The sequence below is a fragment of the Protopterus annectens genome, chromosome 4.part0 (genome assembly GCF_019279795.1).
Source record: "Protopterus annectens isolate FY-2018-M chromosome 4.part0, PAN1.0, whole genome shotgun sequence".
Lineage (NCBI taxonomy): Eukaryota > Metazoa > Chordata > Ceratodontiformes > Protopteridae > Protopterus > Protopterus annectens.
Window position 1 is genome coordinate 1,987,756,967 of NC_056733.1, and position 17,221 is coordinate 1,987,774,187.

The following is a 17,221-nucleotide window of genomic DNA, read 5'->3' on the forward strand; positions in this document are numbered from 1 at the left end:
ACAGGGAGGACACCACCCTAGAGGCACAGGGGGCCCGAAAAATTTTGGGTCCAGAGAATCCTTCTCTGACCGGCCCACGCAGCAAACCTGAGGGGTGGCCCAACTCCTCCACTGTGGATGCAGTCGGGGGACATTTCTCGAGGCACCTGGCAGATTGGGAGTCCATCACAACGGATCGCTGGGTGCTTCGTATCGTATCCAGCGGCTACCACATTCCCGTGTATCACGTCCCCAAAGTCAGAAACCTCCCCAATCTACCACCCGATCAGAGGGAGGTAGCAGCTGCAGAGATTCAGCAGCTCCTAGAAAAAAGAGCCATCCAACCCGTCCCCCCAGGCCAGTTCGGATTAGGGTTTTACTCCAGGTTCTTTTTAGTGCCAAAAAAGAAGGGGGACTTAAGGCCAATTCTCAACCTTTCTTCTTTGAACCTGTTAGTAACTAAACAAAAATTCCGGATGGTCACCCTTCAATCCATCCCTGCGAGAGAACGACTGGATGTGCTCAGTAGACCTCAAGGATGCGTACTACCACATTCGGATGGACAGACGATCCAGGAGGTTTCTCCGCTTCCAGCTGGGAGACTGTCACTACCAGTTCAGAGACCTTACCTTTGGTCTCACCACAGCCCCCAGGGTGTTTACCAAAGTATTAGCAGTGATAGCGGCCCACCTGAGACTCCAGGGAATACAGGTTTTTCCATACCTGGACGACTGGCTCCTGACTATCCCAACAAGGCATCTACACTGCTCAGCCAGGGACTACTTCCTTTGACTTGCCCCCCGGCTGGGCATCACTATCAACATGGACAAGTCCTCTCTTGCGCCAACCCAGGTGATAGAGTTCATAGGGGCCAAAGTAGACACAAGGTACCTTCTAGCATTCTTGACTGCGGAACGACTGCAAAGCCTGAGGCTTGTGCAGGCCATCCTCCAATTAGAAGCTCCACCGGCGGAGTTGGTCCTGAGGGCTCTAGGCTCCATGGCAGCGGCAATCACTCTTCTGCCGTTGGCTCGTCTCAACATGAGGGTCTTGCAGTGGACCCTTCAAGTCCAGTGCTCCTTTCTACACTAACCCCTAAGCCATCCTATTCCCCTCAACAGGGCTTGCAGGAGGGCTCTCTTGTGGTGGCTCCACTCCCCGGACCTCCATACGGGACGTCCCTACTCCACGCCTCTCCCCCTCACCACGGTGACCACGGACGCCTCTCGCCTCGAGTGGGGGGGGGGCATTGCTCAGGCAGGACGGTCCAAGGTACGTGGAACGACACAGAGACCTCTTTGCATATCAATGTTCTGGAGATGAGGGCGGTGCTCTTGGCGTTGCAGGCACTTCACAACCTTCTTCCTGTAGGAACTATTGCGATACAGATGGACAACATGTCACTTGTCTGGTACATCAACAAACAGGGGGGAACCAGGTCCTATCCTCTCTGTCGAGAGGCCATAAGAGTGTGGGAATGGGCGATCTCCACCAACCGCTTTCTTATTGCAACGCACATTCCGGGACGGTCCAACATACTAGCGGACAGACTCAGCCGCACCATCCTTTCACCTTACAAGTTGTCTCTCAATCCCCAGGTAGCGAAGCGGATTTTTGCCGTGTGGGGGCAACCCTGTTGCGATCTCTTCGCCTCTCCCTCAAATACAAAATGCAGCAGCTACTTCGCTCTAATTCCCCCCTTCGGGGATTCCCCGAGAGACGCTCTGGTGCATGCTTGGCCTCCCGGTCTGCTTTATGCGTATCCTCCTCTGCCCCTGATGCTGAAACTCATACAGAAAGCCAGTTGGTTGGGGAGCAGAATGATCCTCACTTGCCCCATTCTGGCCTTGTCAAACGTGGTTCCCTTACTTGTGGTCTCACCTAGTGAATCCTCCTTGGATTCTGGATCCCCTACCGGATCTAATATCTCTCCCACTAGGTCTTCCGACCCCGAATCTGGACAGCCTAAAGCTGACAGCTTGGCTGCTCCAGTTCCATTCCTAGTCAGGACTCCTGGTATCTCTTCCCCAGTTAAAGCCATACTAGTAGCGGCACACAAACCTTCTACTAGAAGGGTCTATCGCATTAAGTGGAAGCGTTTCTCCATCTGGGGCGGAGCATCATAATTTAGATCCTTTCACAGCACCGTTGCCGACTGTGTTGGAGTTCCTTACAGGTCTTTTTCATCAGGGGGCTAGCTGCTCAACGGTCAAGGTTCAACTAGCAGCTATTTCTCATTATCATGTGGGACATGAATCAGGGCCTTTGATCACGGCAAAATTGTGCAAAACCGTGCAAAACCTTTCTCAAGGGTACCTTCTTGCTCAGACCCCCTATCAAAGACATTGTACCCCCTTGAGATTTATCACTAGTCTTACAGGCCTTGACAGCTCCCCCTTTTGAACCTGCCGCTTCGGTTGATCTTAAGTACTTATCCTGGAAAACGGCGTTCCTGATTGCTATTACTTCAGCGAAAAGAGTTTCCGAGCTTCAGGCCCTTTGTGTAAAACCCCCGTACTTGGCCTTCCACAGGATAGAGTATATCTCAGGACCAATCCCTCATTTCTTCCTAAGGTGGCCTCAGAGGCTAATATCAATCAATCTATTAACCTGCCTGTCTTCTTTCCTAAGTATCAAAACAAAGGAGAATAGAAATTGCATTCGTTAGATGTGCACAGACAACTGCACTTCTACATTCATAGGACGGCTGGTCATAGACAATTTGACCAGTTCATCTCCTTTGCCAAATTTAACTTAGGCAAATCTGTTTCTAAAGTCACTCTGTCACGATGGATATTACAGTGCATTCTCTTGGCCTACGAAAGTTCTGGAAGGCCCGCACCTCAGGCAGTACGTGCGCATTCTACTCGTTCTATATCTACCTCTGGTGCCTTTAGGTCTAGAGTATCGTTGGATGATATTTGCTCTGCAGCCACTTGGTCCTCATCCCATACTTTTATCAACCATTATAAGCTGGATGTTATCTCCAGAGGGAGAGCATCCTTTGGCTCCGCAGTGCTCCGGAACATCCTTCCATGAAGGCCGCCGAAGATCTAGGTAGCTGAGGACTCTGTCCCAAAGGTTGCTGACAAATGAAGTTCCTACTTCAGATTAAGAAGTTATGTACTCACCATAACGTTCCATCTGAGTATGTATCTTCATTTGTTTGCAACCATCCCCCCCTCCTTCCCCACTGACCTTCGAATTTTAGTTCTGGATGTCCCTTCCTTAGTTCCTTCGGGACGTATCAAGCCCGTTAGCTGCTTATATAAGGGCAAACTTGATCTGAGGTCAGTCAGGGTTAGCAGGGGGTTATGGTTAAGGGGAGGAGCTAGGAGCTCGGATCTATTAGCTGAGAAATAAGTTGCCGGCTCGGATCTGAGATCGGATCCGATACCCAAAGGTTGCAGACAAATGAAGATACCTACTCAGATGGAACGTTATGGTGAGTACATAACTTCTTATTATCTCACAGCTTACACAGCAAAAGTGCCTCTTAATTCTTCAGAATCTCCAGACTGAATCTGTTTGGATGATTGGATTCCAATACCTTTTAGGCACCAATTTTCAGAGGATGTGCTACGGGTATTACAGGAGGGTTGGAAACATGCAACAAGAAAATCTTATGTTCCTCAGTGGAAGAAATGTTCTACTTTGTGACATGGGAACAAATGAGAATTCCTCTCATTCTGTATTACTTGTGTGAACTGCGCAATTCGGGGTTGGCATATTCTAAAGAGCACATCAATTTGCCATTCTGCCTGCATTCCTTTTGATCCACTTTTGTCTTCGCATTTTGAGGATTGGACACTCACTTGGCTTGTTCCGTAGGTGTGGAGCTCCAGATGGAACAGGATTTTTTTCTCCTCAATTTAGAAGTTGAGTGAGCCAGGTTGGGGAGTGGCAGTGGGCACCAGATGAGCCAGCTATGTCTCATTGGAGTGAATGACTTTTATAAAGATTAGGAAAAGCATGTGTATTCCCCCACTCGCATTTCTGCTTTTTCCTAGTTAACCTAAATGTACATTCCTAAATGTAGTAAGTTTTCCTCTTATCTTTTGAGGGGAAATGTAGTACAAATAACTGTGTAAATTTGCCACGAACTTGGAGCTGCATGTTTTTTTTCTTCCCTTATTGTGGTTCATCCTGTTTTCAATGACTTCCCCCAACCACTCACCTCTTTTCCTTTCTGTTTTTTTAAATCTGCACAATTAAACTAATTTCAGAGCATATGCAAACTGTAGTTAGCAAAGAACATCACTGTACTGTTTGACTTGCTCTTTCCTATTGATATCCACACTCATTTGTGCTTATGTTCTTTAAATGTTAGAGTAGATGTTTGCCTTACTGTTCATTGTTGCAGTCAGTTTACATTTTGACTTTTCTCTCTCTTAAAAAAAGCCACTACTTTGTTAAAAAATTATTTGTATATGGGGAGTTGCAGGGATATGGTTTGTGTGTAAAAATTCATGTTGTAGCAAAGAAGAGTTGTAGTTTTGGATATGATTGCATTGTGTTAAATCCTGATTGCTTAGATTTTAAATGTACAGCTTCACTGATTAGCGTATTTTGTTCCCACTCGTCTACTGTATGACTTCTTTTCACTCCGCCTTTTTTTTTATTGCCTTTGAGAGACTTTACTTTGAGTCAGAAGGAGTGGTCATGTGCCCCTTGGTTGGGATTAGTTATCTGTATTCTCGATTAGTCTTCCATGGAGATCATATCTTGCAAAGCTAGGAGTACTTAGGCATTCTGCACGGGCTTATTCTTTCTTAGTCTTGGTCTGCAGTTTTTCTTTCTTCTTTCTGTCTGAGTTGGGTTGGCGGGTGAGTGTATTCGATATTCTGCCCAGTAGTGTGCTTGAAGGAAGCTTGTGGATAATTAAAATTTGTGGAATGGGCATAATTAAAAACTGTTGACCGGAACATTATACCACCCTTTTCTACTCTGGGCGCGCGTGTGTGTATCTGCTGATGTTGTTGTTGTGTATTTCGGCTGTTCCCGGTTAGGGGTCGCCACAGCAGAACTCCGGTCCGCTAATGATTGGCAGTAGATTTTTACATGCTGGCTTGCCGGGCCTAACGCACAACCTTCAGTGAAGGAACGCCCATTCACGCATGTCACCACACAGAAGACGCTCTAACTGAGAATCGAACGGGCAACGTCTAACTGTGAGGCGACAACGCTACCGCAGCACCACCACCGCAGTTTAATAGCTTTAAATGCAGTAGTCCTATATTTGATGCATTTTACTTTTCCTTTTAAAGAAGTTCCTGCTTGAACAATTAAAATGTTCAGAAGAAAACCATATGCTGTTAAAGTAAATTTTTATAAACATCTTCAAAAACTGACTGTTCATTGAATAATAAACACTGTTTTCATTATTCTCAAAATACTGCTGAATGCTATAGCAGAACTTAATTCTTTGTTCACTTGGTAATAAATGAATTCTACACATTAAACCTTGTTGTTCTATCTACAGGTCAAAGAAAGTCAATCAGTGCGGGTTGCTGCAGAAGTGAGCACAGTGCCACAAAAAGTAGCTCCTGAAGAGGGCTCTCCTGTAGCCTCTGACTCACAGACTGTCAGGACAGAGAATGTCAAGTACACCACTGAGAACTCTGAAGCTGTCACTCAGCTCCTTAATGTCACTTCAGATGATGATCACGATGACCTTAAAACAGAATGGGAAGAAGTAGTTATCTCAGATACACATAGTCTTTATACACTACAGAAACTGGAAGGAGGCGGTCCTGACAGTGAAAAACAGGATGGAGGAAGGCAGAATGAAACTGTGTCAGCTGGCGAGCATGAGAGCAAAAGTTTGTCTGTTAAACAAGTACTGCCAAATGGCCTATATGCCAAGACTGTGTCTCAGACTCCATTTACCACGGCTGAAAAGCAAGTGTTGTACAATATTTTTTTTAACACAACCATTGATAACATGCATACCTTGCTTTGTGTAGTGGCTAAATGTTAGCATATTTTTCCAGCAAGTTTCATTTTATTTCAGCACTTTTTGATTAATCTTGTCGATGGGTGCCTTATTTGTCTGTAATCATTTTGGTTTAGAGATTAGGAGTTCAACATTCAAGTTGTCAGAGTGAGCTTCAAAACACAGAAGCCACAATGTGGCTCCCAATTAATTGAAAGCATATTTAAGCTTTATGAAAAAGTCTCGACAGTGTTGCACAGTACTGTTCTGACTTGCTAGGGCAAGGTAGCTGCTTGCAGTAATGTTGTAGTTTTAGTTAGTTTGCTTGGATCCTAGAGGAGAAGGGAGGGAGAGTGGTTAAATGGCATGTGATCATCTCTATCTCTCAACTTCACCCTACCCGACAGGAAAATAATAGGATCTGTGAAGCCTTCTCAACTACATTAACCCAAGTCTTGGTTAACTATAATCAAAATAGTAAATAGTGCACGCCAAATAAATTAAAATGTTCTGAAACTTTTTCTTCTTTTTTTTTTTTTTTTTTTTTTAAGATGTTTGGTTATTGTGGTGTTGGGGGCAGGAGAGTAGTTGTAAACTCTATCCGTGAGTCCCACCTTTTGGACGCATGTGCTTTAATATGATGTCCTTCAAGAATGCAACTGCAGTCATAACATATGGGTTGTCCTGCCTCAGGCAGCCCTCGGTCGGCCGGATTCCAAAGTCTGGGTCCGACGTCGGCTGATGTCGCATTTCTCTCCGACGTCAGAGCGGCTGGAGTACATAAGCATCAGCCGACGCCATCTTCTTCAGTCTTTCTTGCCGCGCGGTGCCCGAAGCAGAAGCAGTTCGCAAGTGCCGGTCGGTCAGCTCCTGTATTCTTTGAAACCGAAGTCATCAAAAAAGCTAAGTACCCCGTTGGGGACCTTTTCTTGCCTCAGCCGATGTCAGAAATTACTGAAAAAGTGAATAATTGTTTGTCTTGTGGTAAACAAATACCTCATAAGGATTTCCACTCTTACTGCCTCCCTTGCCTTGGCCCAGACCACGAAGTCTCGGCCTGTGTCGCCTGTGCTCGCTTCAATAAGCGCACTCTCAGGCGCCGGGCGGAGTTAGCAGAAGACTTCTTCGGCAACAGATTTCATTATACAATGCTGTCGGAACTACCGACAACACAGACTCCTAGAAACGAAAAGACCGGGACCGACATCCTCGGCCCGTGTCTTCCACCGACACCACGACTAAACTAACCGCGAGTGCCCCGGTTCCCTCTGAGTCGGTTATTCCACCGCTCCGAACCGAAGACACCGCTTTACCGTTACCTCCGATACCGGAGACCACTCTGACGCCAGTTATTGATTTTCCTCCGGATACCGAAACCGAGGAAATGCCCGAGACCATTGCTGTTGATAAGGTCACTCCTGCACGTGGAGCAGCTAGGCCTCCTATGTCCATGTCTATCAAGGCCTACACACGTGCTAAGGCAGCCAGCAAGTCCAAGCATCTTACTGCTAAAGCCTTACCTCAGCCTACTCCTGAAACACAAATCATGTCTATGGCAGCAGATTTAATTTCCCTGATCAGAGGTTCCCAGACCCATCCTGAGAGAGGATCCCAGCCTCCTCCTGACAAAAGGCCCAGGGTTGAACCCTCTGACCCTCTTCCTTCAGATGAAGATTCTGAGGACTCTGTTCGCTCCGAAAGCCAGGAAGAGCCCTTCCAGACCTATGAGGATTCAGATGCAGAGGACTCCATTCCCTCAGCCTCCCCTCCTGAGGATATTTCTTTTAGGGAAGTTCTGCATTCCATGAGGGAGCATTTCAAGTGGCAAGGCCAGGAATATTCTGATTCCAGAAAGCGCCTTCGAACCTTCCTTAAAAAGCCCCAGCACAGACCCTTAGCTATACCTCCTGTGCTTGATGTTTTGGATGATTTGTATTCTGACTCCAGTGTCACCCCTGATGCTCTTCCTCCTGCCCCTGCCAAGCCTGACAGATACTATAGGGTTCCAGAAACCCATTCTCATTTCTTTAAGGCCCATGCTGTTGATTTAGAAACAATTTCCCAGGGGCCTAAAGGGGTTTCAGCTACCACCTCCAAAAACCCTTTGCCTTCTAACAGGGAAGCAAGGTCCTTAGAGAGATGGGGGAAGAAGGTTTACACTTCCACTACTTTATCTATGAGAGCTCTCAATTGTCTCTTTCACATGTTTCAATATCAGGATTTCCTGTTAGATGACTTACAAAAAACATTGGCCTCCCCTGAACCCTTAGATAGGAAGTCTTTGCAGGAGACTGTGCATAATGCTCAACAGGTTAGCAATCACTTTCTACAGTGTGGATATGATGCATTGGAGGCTTCATGTAGGGCAGCTATGACAGGGACGGTCATTCGCAGACATGCATGGTTGAAAGAACAACCCTTACCAGATCATGTTAAGGCAAAACTTCTTGACGCACCCTTGGAAAAGAACAAGCTTTTTGGTGCTAATGCTAAAGATGTGTTAAAGTCCATTGAGGAAAAAGCCAAGTCAGTTCAGACAGTAAAAGATTTCCTTCAGGTTCAGCCACCCAGATTCAGCAGGAACTGGCCTTCTAAAAACTGGTCCTTTCCTAATCCTGAAAGATCACAAAGGGGCAAAAACAGGTATGGCCAAGGAAGAGGCCAATACAGAGGATCCTACAGGGGACGACAATGGCAACCAACAAACCAAAGAAGTGACACAGGACTTTCTCCTGCCCCGCAGGGACAATCTCAATGACTTTCCTCTAGTTCCGCTAACCAAGGAGCAAACAGAGGCTCCTTTGGGTGGAAAGTTATCTCTGTTTTCAAAAAACTGGCACAAACTAACAACAGACAAATGGATTTTGGACATTATAGACCACGGTTACAGGTTCCACTTCCACACTTTGCCAAGAAAACAAGGCATGCCAAACCTTCCACAAAATTAGAGGGCAGAGGCTATAAAGCAAATTTCTCTGCTTGCACAGATCAAAGCAATAGAAAAAGTTCCACAACAAGAACAAGGCCAGGGGTTTTATTCAAGACTGTTCCTTGTTCCAAGAAAAGAAAGTCAATGGAGACCAATACTGGACTTGTCCACTTTAAACACTTTCCTCATAGTACCAAAGTTCAAAATGCTGACTCTACAGCAACTCCTTCCCATGCTGGGCAAGGGGTCTTGGCTGATTACTCTGAACCTCAAGGAGGCATACCTGCATGTCCCTATCAGACACAGCTGCAGAAGATACCTCAGATTTCTTGCAGGGCCAGAGCATTATCAATTCTCAGCATTGCCATTTGGCTTATCTACTGCGCCCAGAGTATTCACGAGATACCTGGCATCAGTAATTGCTCATTGCAGGCTCCAGGGGATTCAAATCTACCCGTACCTGGACGATTGCCTCATACAAGCGGACAACAAACTAACTTTGACAAAAAACTTGAATTATGTCATACACTTGCTACAGGCTCTGGGATACACAGTCAACTTTCAAAAGTCAAGACTTCAGCCATCCCAGCAAATAACCTTCTTAGGAGCCAAACTAGACACAGCCTCTCAAATGGCTTACCTGACCGAAGACAAGCAAAAGAAGTTAACCCATTACTTCAAAAGTTTAGCAAAGCTCACACAAATGACTGCAAGGAGTTTCCTACAGGCCCTGGGTTACATGGCATCCTGCATCCTCCTGGTTCCACTAGCAAGACTACACATGAGAAAGCTTCAATGGTACTTAAAAAGCTTATGGTCTCAACACAGCAACAACCTAGAAGCAAATATCCCACTCATTCCATGTCTTCAAAAGGAATTTCTATGGTGGGCCTCAGCAAGCCAGTCAAACATAGGTATGTCATTCAAAAAGCCTCAGATAACACAGACCATGACCACAGACGCCTCAGACCTCGGATGGGGGGCGCACATGGAAGGCAGATGTATTCAAGGACAATGGTCTCCAAAGGAAACACATCTGCATATCAATCAAAAAGAAATGTTAGCAGTAATGCATGCCATCGAGGCCTTTGGGCAACAACTTCAACAAGGCTGCCTATTAATACGGACAGACAACACCACAGTGATGTGGTACATAAACAAGCAGGGGGGCACTCATTCTTACCCCCTTTGCAGACTGACAATGAATCTTTGGGAAAAATCACTGGGCCTAAACATACAACTACAATCCCAGTTTGTTCCAGGCAAATACAATGTTCTGGCGGACAGTCTAAGCAGGAATTTCCTAGACCCCCACGAATGGAGGCTACATCCAGACATCTTCCTACGACTCACCTCGACATGGGGCAGGCCGGACGTAGACCTATTTGCCTCCCACCTCAATCATCACTTACAAAAGTTCTGCTGAAGGAAATATCATCCACAAGCATGGAAAACAGATGCCCTCTCATTCAACTGGAGCACCCTGATAATTTATGCATTTCCACCTCTGCCACTGATGACCACAGTGTTATTGAAGATCAAAGCAGACAAGCCGAAGGGGATCCTAATAGCTCCAGACTGGCCAAGACAACACTGGTACCCACTACTACGGAGCATATGTCACAACAAAACTTGGGCCCTTCCACAATGGCCCCAACTTCTGACTCAACACAACTTCAGGACAGTTCATCCCAACATCCAGACGCTACAGCTGACAGCTTGGGAAATCCCATAAATAACCTTGATTTACCTCTCTCCAAGGAAGTTCAGCGGATATTAACAGAAGCCCGCAGACCATCCACCAGAAAAGTTTACTCAGCCAAATGGAAGAGATTCAGCATTTGGAATACCAGCAAGGGTCATGATGCCTCATTTTTGAGCATTCCTCTCATCCTGGAATACTTGGCAGATATGCTGCATAAAGGACTTTCATTCTCTTCCATAAAAATTCATGCTACAGCTATATCAGCTAGATACAACACTGACCCACCTGTGTTTTCACATCCTTTGTTAAGGCAATTTCTTAGAGGAATCCTGAATATAAAGCCCCCAAGAAAGGCACCAGTACCAGCTTGGGACCTCAATTTTGTTCTAGAAAAATTGACTTTACCTCCCTTCGGGCCAGCAGCTTCTGTGGATTTACAGTTTCTTTCCTGGAAGACAGCTTTCCTGTTGGCCATTACCTCAGCAAGAAGGGTTTTGGAATTACAGGCCTTAATGGCAATACCACCGTTCATAACCTTTCACAGAGACAGGGTCTCCTTACGAACCAACCCTACCTTTCTGCCAAAAGTGGTATCTAGGGTTGCCTTAAATCAAGCAATTCACCTGCCTACTTTCTTTCCTAATCCTGAGAACAAAGGGGAAAGACTGTTGCATACCTTGGACATACACAGACAGCTTCGTTACTACCTAGACAGAACCAAAACCAGTAGGAAGTCTGACCAGCTTTTTGTAGCTTACGTCCCTGCTGTACAAGGAAAAGCAATTTCTAAACAGACAATTTCAAAATGGATTGGACATTGCATCAGATTCTGTTATTCCTTCCATGGAAAGAGTGTGCCAGCCAATGTCAGACCACACTCCACCAGAGCTACAGCCACCTCTACAGCCTTCTTAAGAGGGGTGCCTACAAAAGACATTCTAGAAGCTGCTACATGGAGCTCCGTGCATACATTTTCCAAGCACTACAACCTCCCTTTATATTCCAGATCCAGAGCAGGCTTTGCTTCGGCAGTCCTGCAGGGACTGATAGCTACACCATCCCTTTCTTAGAGCATACCACCTCCCCCAGCTAAGCTATGGTATTTAACCCATATGTTATGACTGCAGTTGCATTCTTGAAGGACATAGTACAGTTTTGTACCTACCATAAATGTAGATGTCCGATAGATATGCAACTGCAGTCGGGTTTTCCCTCCCTCCATCCCCTCTATGCCTTGGGTCCACTCCTCTCCCTGTTATCCTTAGCTGGGGATATCTGTTATGGTGTATCTGTTTATTGCTTATTTGTTGTCTGGAAACCTATTTTTGTCTTCCAATTTGATTACAGCCTTCCTTAGAGGGCACCTGGCATCTGGGGCAAGAAACACTGAAGAAGATGGCGTCGGCTGATGCTTATGTACTCCAGCCGCTCTGACGTCGGAGAGAAATGCGACATCAGCCGACGTCGGACCCAGACTTTGGAATCTGGCCGACCGAGGGCTGCCTGAGGCAGGACAACCCATATGTTATAACTGCAGTTGCATATCTATCGGACATCTACATTTATGGTAGGTACAAAACTGTACTTTTCATCCATCCAACTGTAAGTATCCTAACTCCTCTGAAGATGTGTGTAACAAAGGCAGGTGACTCTCAATGCTATGAATTTTCCATGAAGGTGACTACCTTTGTTTCTTTGTAAATGCACACTGTGATGTTTTGACTTTGGGAAACTTAAGTTTTACCTAAGTGTGTAGTTTTAAGTAGCAACAGCCCTATTTATTTAAACTGTGTGCTAGTTTGGGTCTGTGTTAACAGTGGTAGATGTTCATCACTAGTTCAGCAGTAATGCTAAGTGATGGGACATATCCTTAAAGATCCTGTACATCTCAACAGTCTGCCAAAGCTTAGGTGCACCTTCTTCTCATGCCATATGTCTGACCTTAGATTGATGCACAAGTTTGTGCTGGTCATTAAGGGCCCTTTTAAGAAAATATTTGTATATTTTATTTGGTGACTAAAAGTGGTAGCTCTCCTTTAAGAAACATGGTATTTTTCACAGTATCAGAAGTTTCCTGTAAGGCATCACTGTTTTTAGTTAGGGGATTATTTTTTGATTTTGAGGTTATTTTTGTGGTAAAAGTATACAGATTATGTGAACTTGTAATGTTTTGTCAATAATTTAAGATGTTTTTGATGTTTTGTGACAAGTTACCTGTTATTTTTTTGTCAAAGTGTGTTGGATGTTGCTGTTTTTCTTCTGGTAGGATTTTCTGTGCTGGGCTTATGCTTTGCAAAAAAGGGGACCATGTAAGTGTGTGTGCTGCTGGTGAACACTTGCTTGATATTTTGTCTTCTGACTGACTTGTCTCAGCACACAAAGCATTTTTGCGATCCTTTATTTTGATTGCATAGGCATGTTTTTTTATTCTTTCACTCAAAGTCCTGGTTGTCATTCTCACATAAAAACTAGTGCATCCTGAACTTACACTAATATGTACTATCCCTATAGAATATGTACTATCCCTATAGAAACACACCTATATCTACCTGGGAATCTAATAGTATATGAAATATGACTTAATGAAATATAAGGTCCCTCGTTTATAACCCTGCATGCTGAACAACTGTTACAGTTATAAGTACCCCAGATTTTATTAGTAATGGGTGGAAACATTTTGGTATGGTCCCTTTCTAACATTTGTTTGAAGCTAGGGGTTGCAAAATAGATTTTCTAGAGAAGACTGCACAAGGAATTATTTCTAAGAGAGAATAGTAGTTTGGGCCCATTCTGAAAAAAAAAAAGATACCAGTGTAAAAAAATTTTAAGTGTTAATAAAGCAGTTGCAACAAACATACATAGGCCTTGGTTTAGTATAGACATGTCAGTAGATGCTTATAACATCAAGAAAATAATAATTGGAGAATTGTTACAGTAAACGAATTACATAGGATTTTTGGGGAGAGTCCTTTTGTATACAAGAAAACACTTGTATCAAACAAATATTTTGTTGTTTGCAGTAATTACCCAAGTTTTTCCTTTGCTGTTTTAAAGCAAGTTTTTGAAAATAAAAGAGGTGGGAATACAAAAATCAGGTTGAGCAAATAGAGTGGCAAATTAAGTTGAAGGCCAATCCCCCCCCCCCAGTTTAAATGAAACAGTTAATAGTAAATGCTTTTTAAAAGATCGGATGTTAGAAGGCAAGTGTTTTGTGATTGGCTATATTTGTACTTGAGACCATATTTAATGATTTGGATTTTAAACTGAAGTATTTTCTGAAGAAGTCTGTTTTAATGAAAACAAATATTAAAAATTTTATCAAAAAGCAGCCACAATGCTTAAACAAAATCAAAATCCAGAAAACAAAACACTGACAGCAACACAGAAAGGTTTAATCCACAAAAAAACAGAGATAAATTCAACCACGAATGAACGCTTTCATCTCCTACAAACGGAGATTTCTTCAGACTAGTGGTTGTACATAAAAACTACATTTAAATACTTACTTAAGCAATTAAAATCAATTAAGATCATTTAGTTTAAATACACACCATAACATTAAAGGAACCATATACAATAAATTAAAAGAAACAAGAAATACTAATGTTTTAAACCTTTTCTCTTTAAATACATAATAAATTCCTCCCTGTTATTTAACCCTGGGGGAAAACATGCATTTAATCTCACTTGCCAGCAATGTTCAAGCCAACCTAATTCTTCCTCAGTATTGATATTTTTAACTTTGGGATGGATTGAATCAATAACTAAACATTTAAAATTAATTTTACATTTACTTTCTCTATAATGCTTACCCATTGAATTTTTAACTTCAACCTTCCCAATGGCATAATGATGTTCATAAATTCTCCCATATAGTTTTCTCCCAGTTCTCCCTATATAGAAAGATTTACATTCTAAGCAAACTAATAAATAACGACATTTTTGGATTTACACGTAAATCTGCCAGGAACTCTAACCAAAGTTTTATCTATTAAAATTTCATTATTTTCTATATATAAAAATTGACAGTAGTTACAATTAAAACATTTAAACATACCTTTTTTCTCTTCTACTATTCTATTTATATATAATTTATTTTGAAAAAAATCTTTAAAATTCTTAGCTCTCTTCTGCACAAATTTGGGTTGATCTCCTAATTTCTGTATCAGATCACTATAACCTCTAAAAATAGCCCAATTATTTCTGACTATCTTTTTTTATCATATAAGAATCAGTGCTATTTTGTACTGTTAAAGCCGTCTTAAAATCAACACAGGCACCTGAATTTACTTCTTCAGTTATAGCTCTACTTCTTTTTACAACTTCTTCTTTCATCAAACAACTCACTACATCTTTAGGGTACCCTCTATTACACATTCTATCACAAAAAATATTTGCTTCTTTATAAAAAATTTCATCATCTTCTGTCAAATTACTGATTCTATTGATCTGACCTTTAACTATATTTAATTTAGTTTTTTAGGATGTAAACTTGAATAGTATAAATACATATTATTTTGACATTCTTTCTTATGAATTTTAGACACTAATTTTTCATCTTTTTTATATATGGTAAGATCCAAAAAATAAATATTTTCTGTATCATAAGTATAAGTAAAATTAATATAAGAACATATATTATTAATATAGTTCAAAAATATTTCCAATTCACCAACCGTACCTTTCCAAATTATTAGGATGTCATCAATGAATCTCAACATCTTTATGATGTGCATAGCATAAACACTTTCAAGAATATTTAACATCTCCCATCCTTGCATAAATAAATTAGCATAACTAGGGGCTAGAGCAGCACCCATAGCAACCCCATTCACTTGTACAAACAATTCATCATTAAATTCTAAAAAAATTATAAGTTAGAACAAGATCAATCATTTCCATAGGCATACTTGCGGTATTAATCGAAAAAACTCTAGATTGCAACAAAACCATTTTGACCATTTCCATCCCTTCCTTATTACGAATCATAGTATAAAGAGAATTAATATCAAGTGTTAATAATATATCAGAGGCAGTAGCATTTAAATTTTTTAGCTTTTTCATACGATCATAGCTGTCCTTAATGTAAGTAGTACCATTTGGTACTACCTTCTGTAAATACTTGTCTACAAAAATAGACATACCCTCTAACTTGCTATTTTTACTAACAACAATTGGTCTTAATGGTGGAGAGTCAATATTTTTATGAATTTTTGGTATTCCATAAATTCTACTAATTTTGGGATTATTATTAGTAATATTCCATTTGGTCTTATCATTAATTCTCCCAGTATCGGAGACCATCCATGTGCAACTAACAGTGGGCAAGACTGCTTTTCAGTTTATAGCATCCTACAGACCACCCTCTCAGAGTCAGGAATCCCATTTGGCTTTCCTGAAAACATTGGAGAACATGAAGATCTCTCCAAACACCATTATATTGGGCGACTTCAACTACCCAAACATTGACTGGGAGCACTACTCAAGCCCCAGCACCTTAGCCCAAAGATTCCTGGAAATTATAAACTCAAATGCTATGGAACAACTAGTCACCACTCCCACAAGAGGGGACAACATATTAGACCTGATCATTACCAACATGGGGACTCTATGCTCCACACCAGAAGTATATCCCTCATTGGTAAGATCAGACCATAAATTAATTTCACTGGATGTCCACATCCCGACCCCACCCCCAGCCCAGAACACCACAGTGAAAAACTTCTCAAAAGCGAACTGGAATCCTTGAAGGCCCCAGGGCCAGTGGAAACTACAGCCCAAACTGCAGAATCCTATATAAATGCATTCTGCGGACATCTCCAGGAATGCATGGATCATGCTATCCCAAACAAAACCAAGACCCAATCATCCAAAGGCAGGCGTCCAGTCTGGTGGAACCCTGCCACAAGTAAACTGTACAACAGAAGGAGGAAGCTACCACATGATAGAGCAAAATCCCTAATAGGGAAGGCATCTCTGATCAGTACTAGCAAAAAAGTACGATCCCTCATGAAATCCTCCAAGGCCAGCTTCGAGAGAAAAATTGCACGGGACACCAAAGACAATCATAAGGCTTTTTTCAGTTATGTTAGAAACCTGGGATGCAACCCCCAGACTTGTTCTGAGTTGATTCTAAATGACAAAAAATACACTGAACCCACAGACATCGCCAATATCCTGGCAGACAGGTTCAGTGCAAACTTCTCCACCCCCTCCCCCCCAAAAGAGCATGTATCTATCCCGGCAGAGGGCTGTCTCCCAAACATCTCAGATGCTCAGGTGAAGGCTGCCCTCTCCAAAGCAAAACACTCCTTCCATGGGACCAGATGGCATCCCAGGTTGCGTCCTACATGAACTACAAGAGGAACTAATCCCTCAAATAAAACAGCTATACAATCTCAGCCTCACTACAGGATATGTGCCCACAGAATGGCGTACAGCAACAGTGGTCCCACTCCACAAAGGTGGAGCCTCTACAGACCCTGGAAACTATCGCCCCATAAGCCTGACTAGCTTAGTCTGCAAGGCTATGGAGAGGATCATCATGGAGCTCATAAACAAAGACATTGGGGACCTACAGACACTAGATCCTACCCAGTTTGGCTTTGTCAAGGGCAGATCCTGCCTTTTGAACCTGGTTGACTTCTTTGAAACAGTCACCAAAGCCATAGAT

At 42.8% G+C, this 17,221-nt stretch overlaps 1 protein-coding gene across 2 annotated transcripts in view; it reads left to right on the top strand.

Annotated features, from left to right (window-relative positions):
* The window catches only part of HMGXB3 (HMG-box containing 3), a 1,387,103-nt gene that overhangs the window by 647,836 nt on the left and 722,046 nt on the right, over positions 1–17,221 (top strand). For both annotated transcript variants that reach the window (XM_044069603.1, XM_044069602.1), the window contains exon 7: positions 5,462–5,880. In XM_044069603.1, the coding sequence (XP_043925538.1) occupies positions 5,462–5,880 (419 nt within the window). The remainder of the gene's footprint in view (positions 1–5,461; positions 5,881–17,221) is intronic.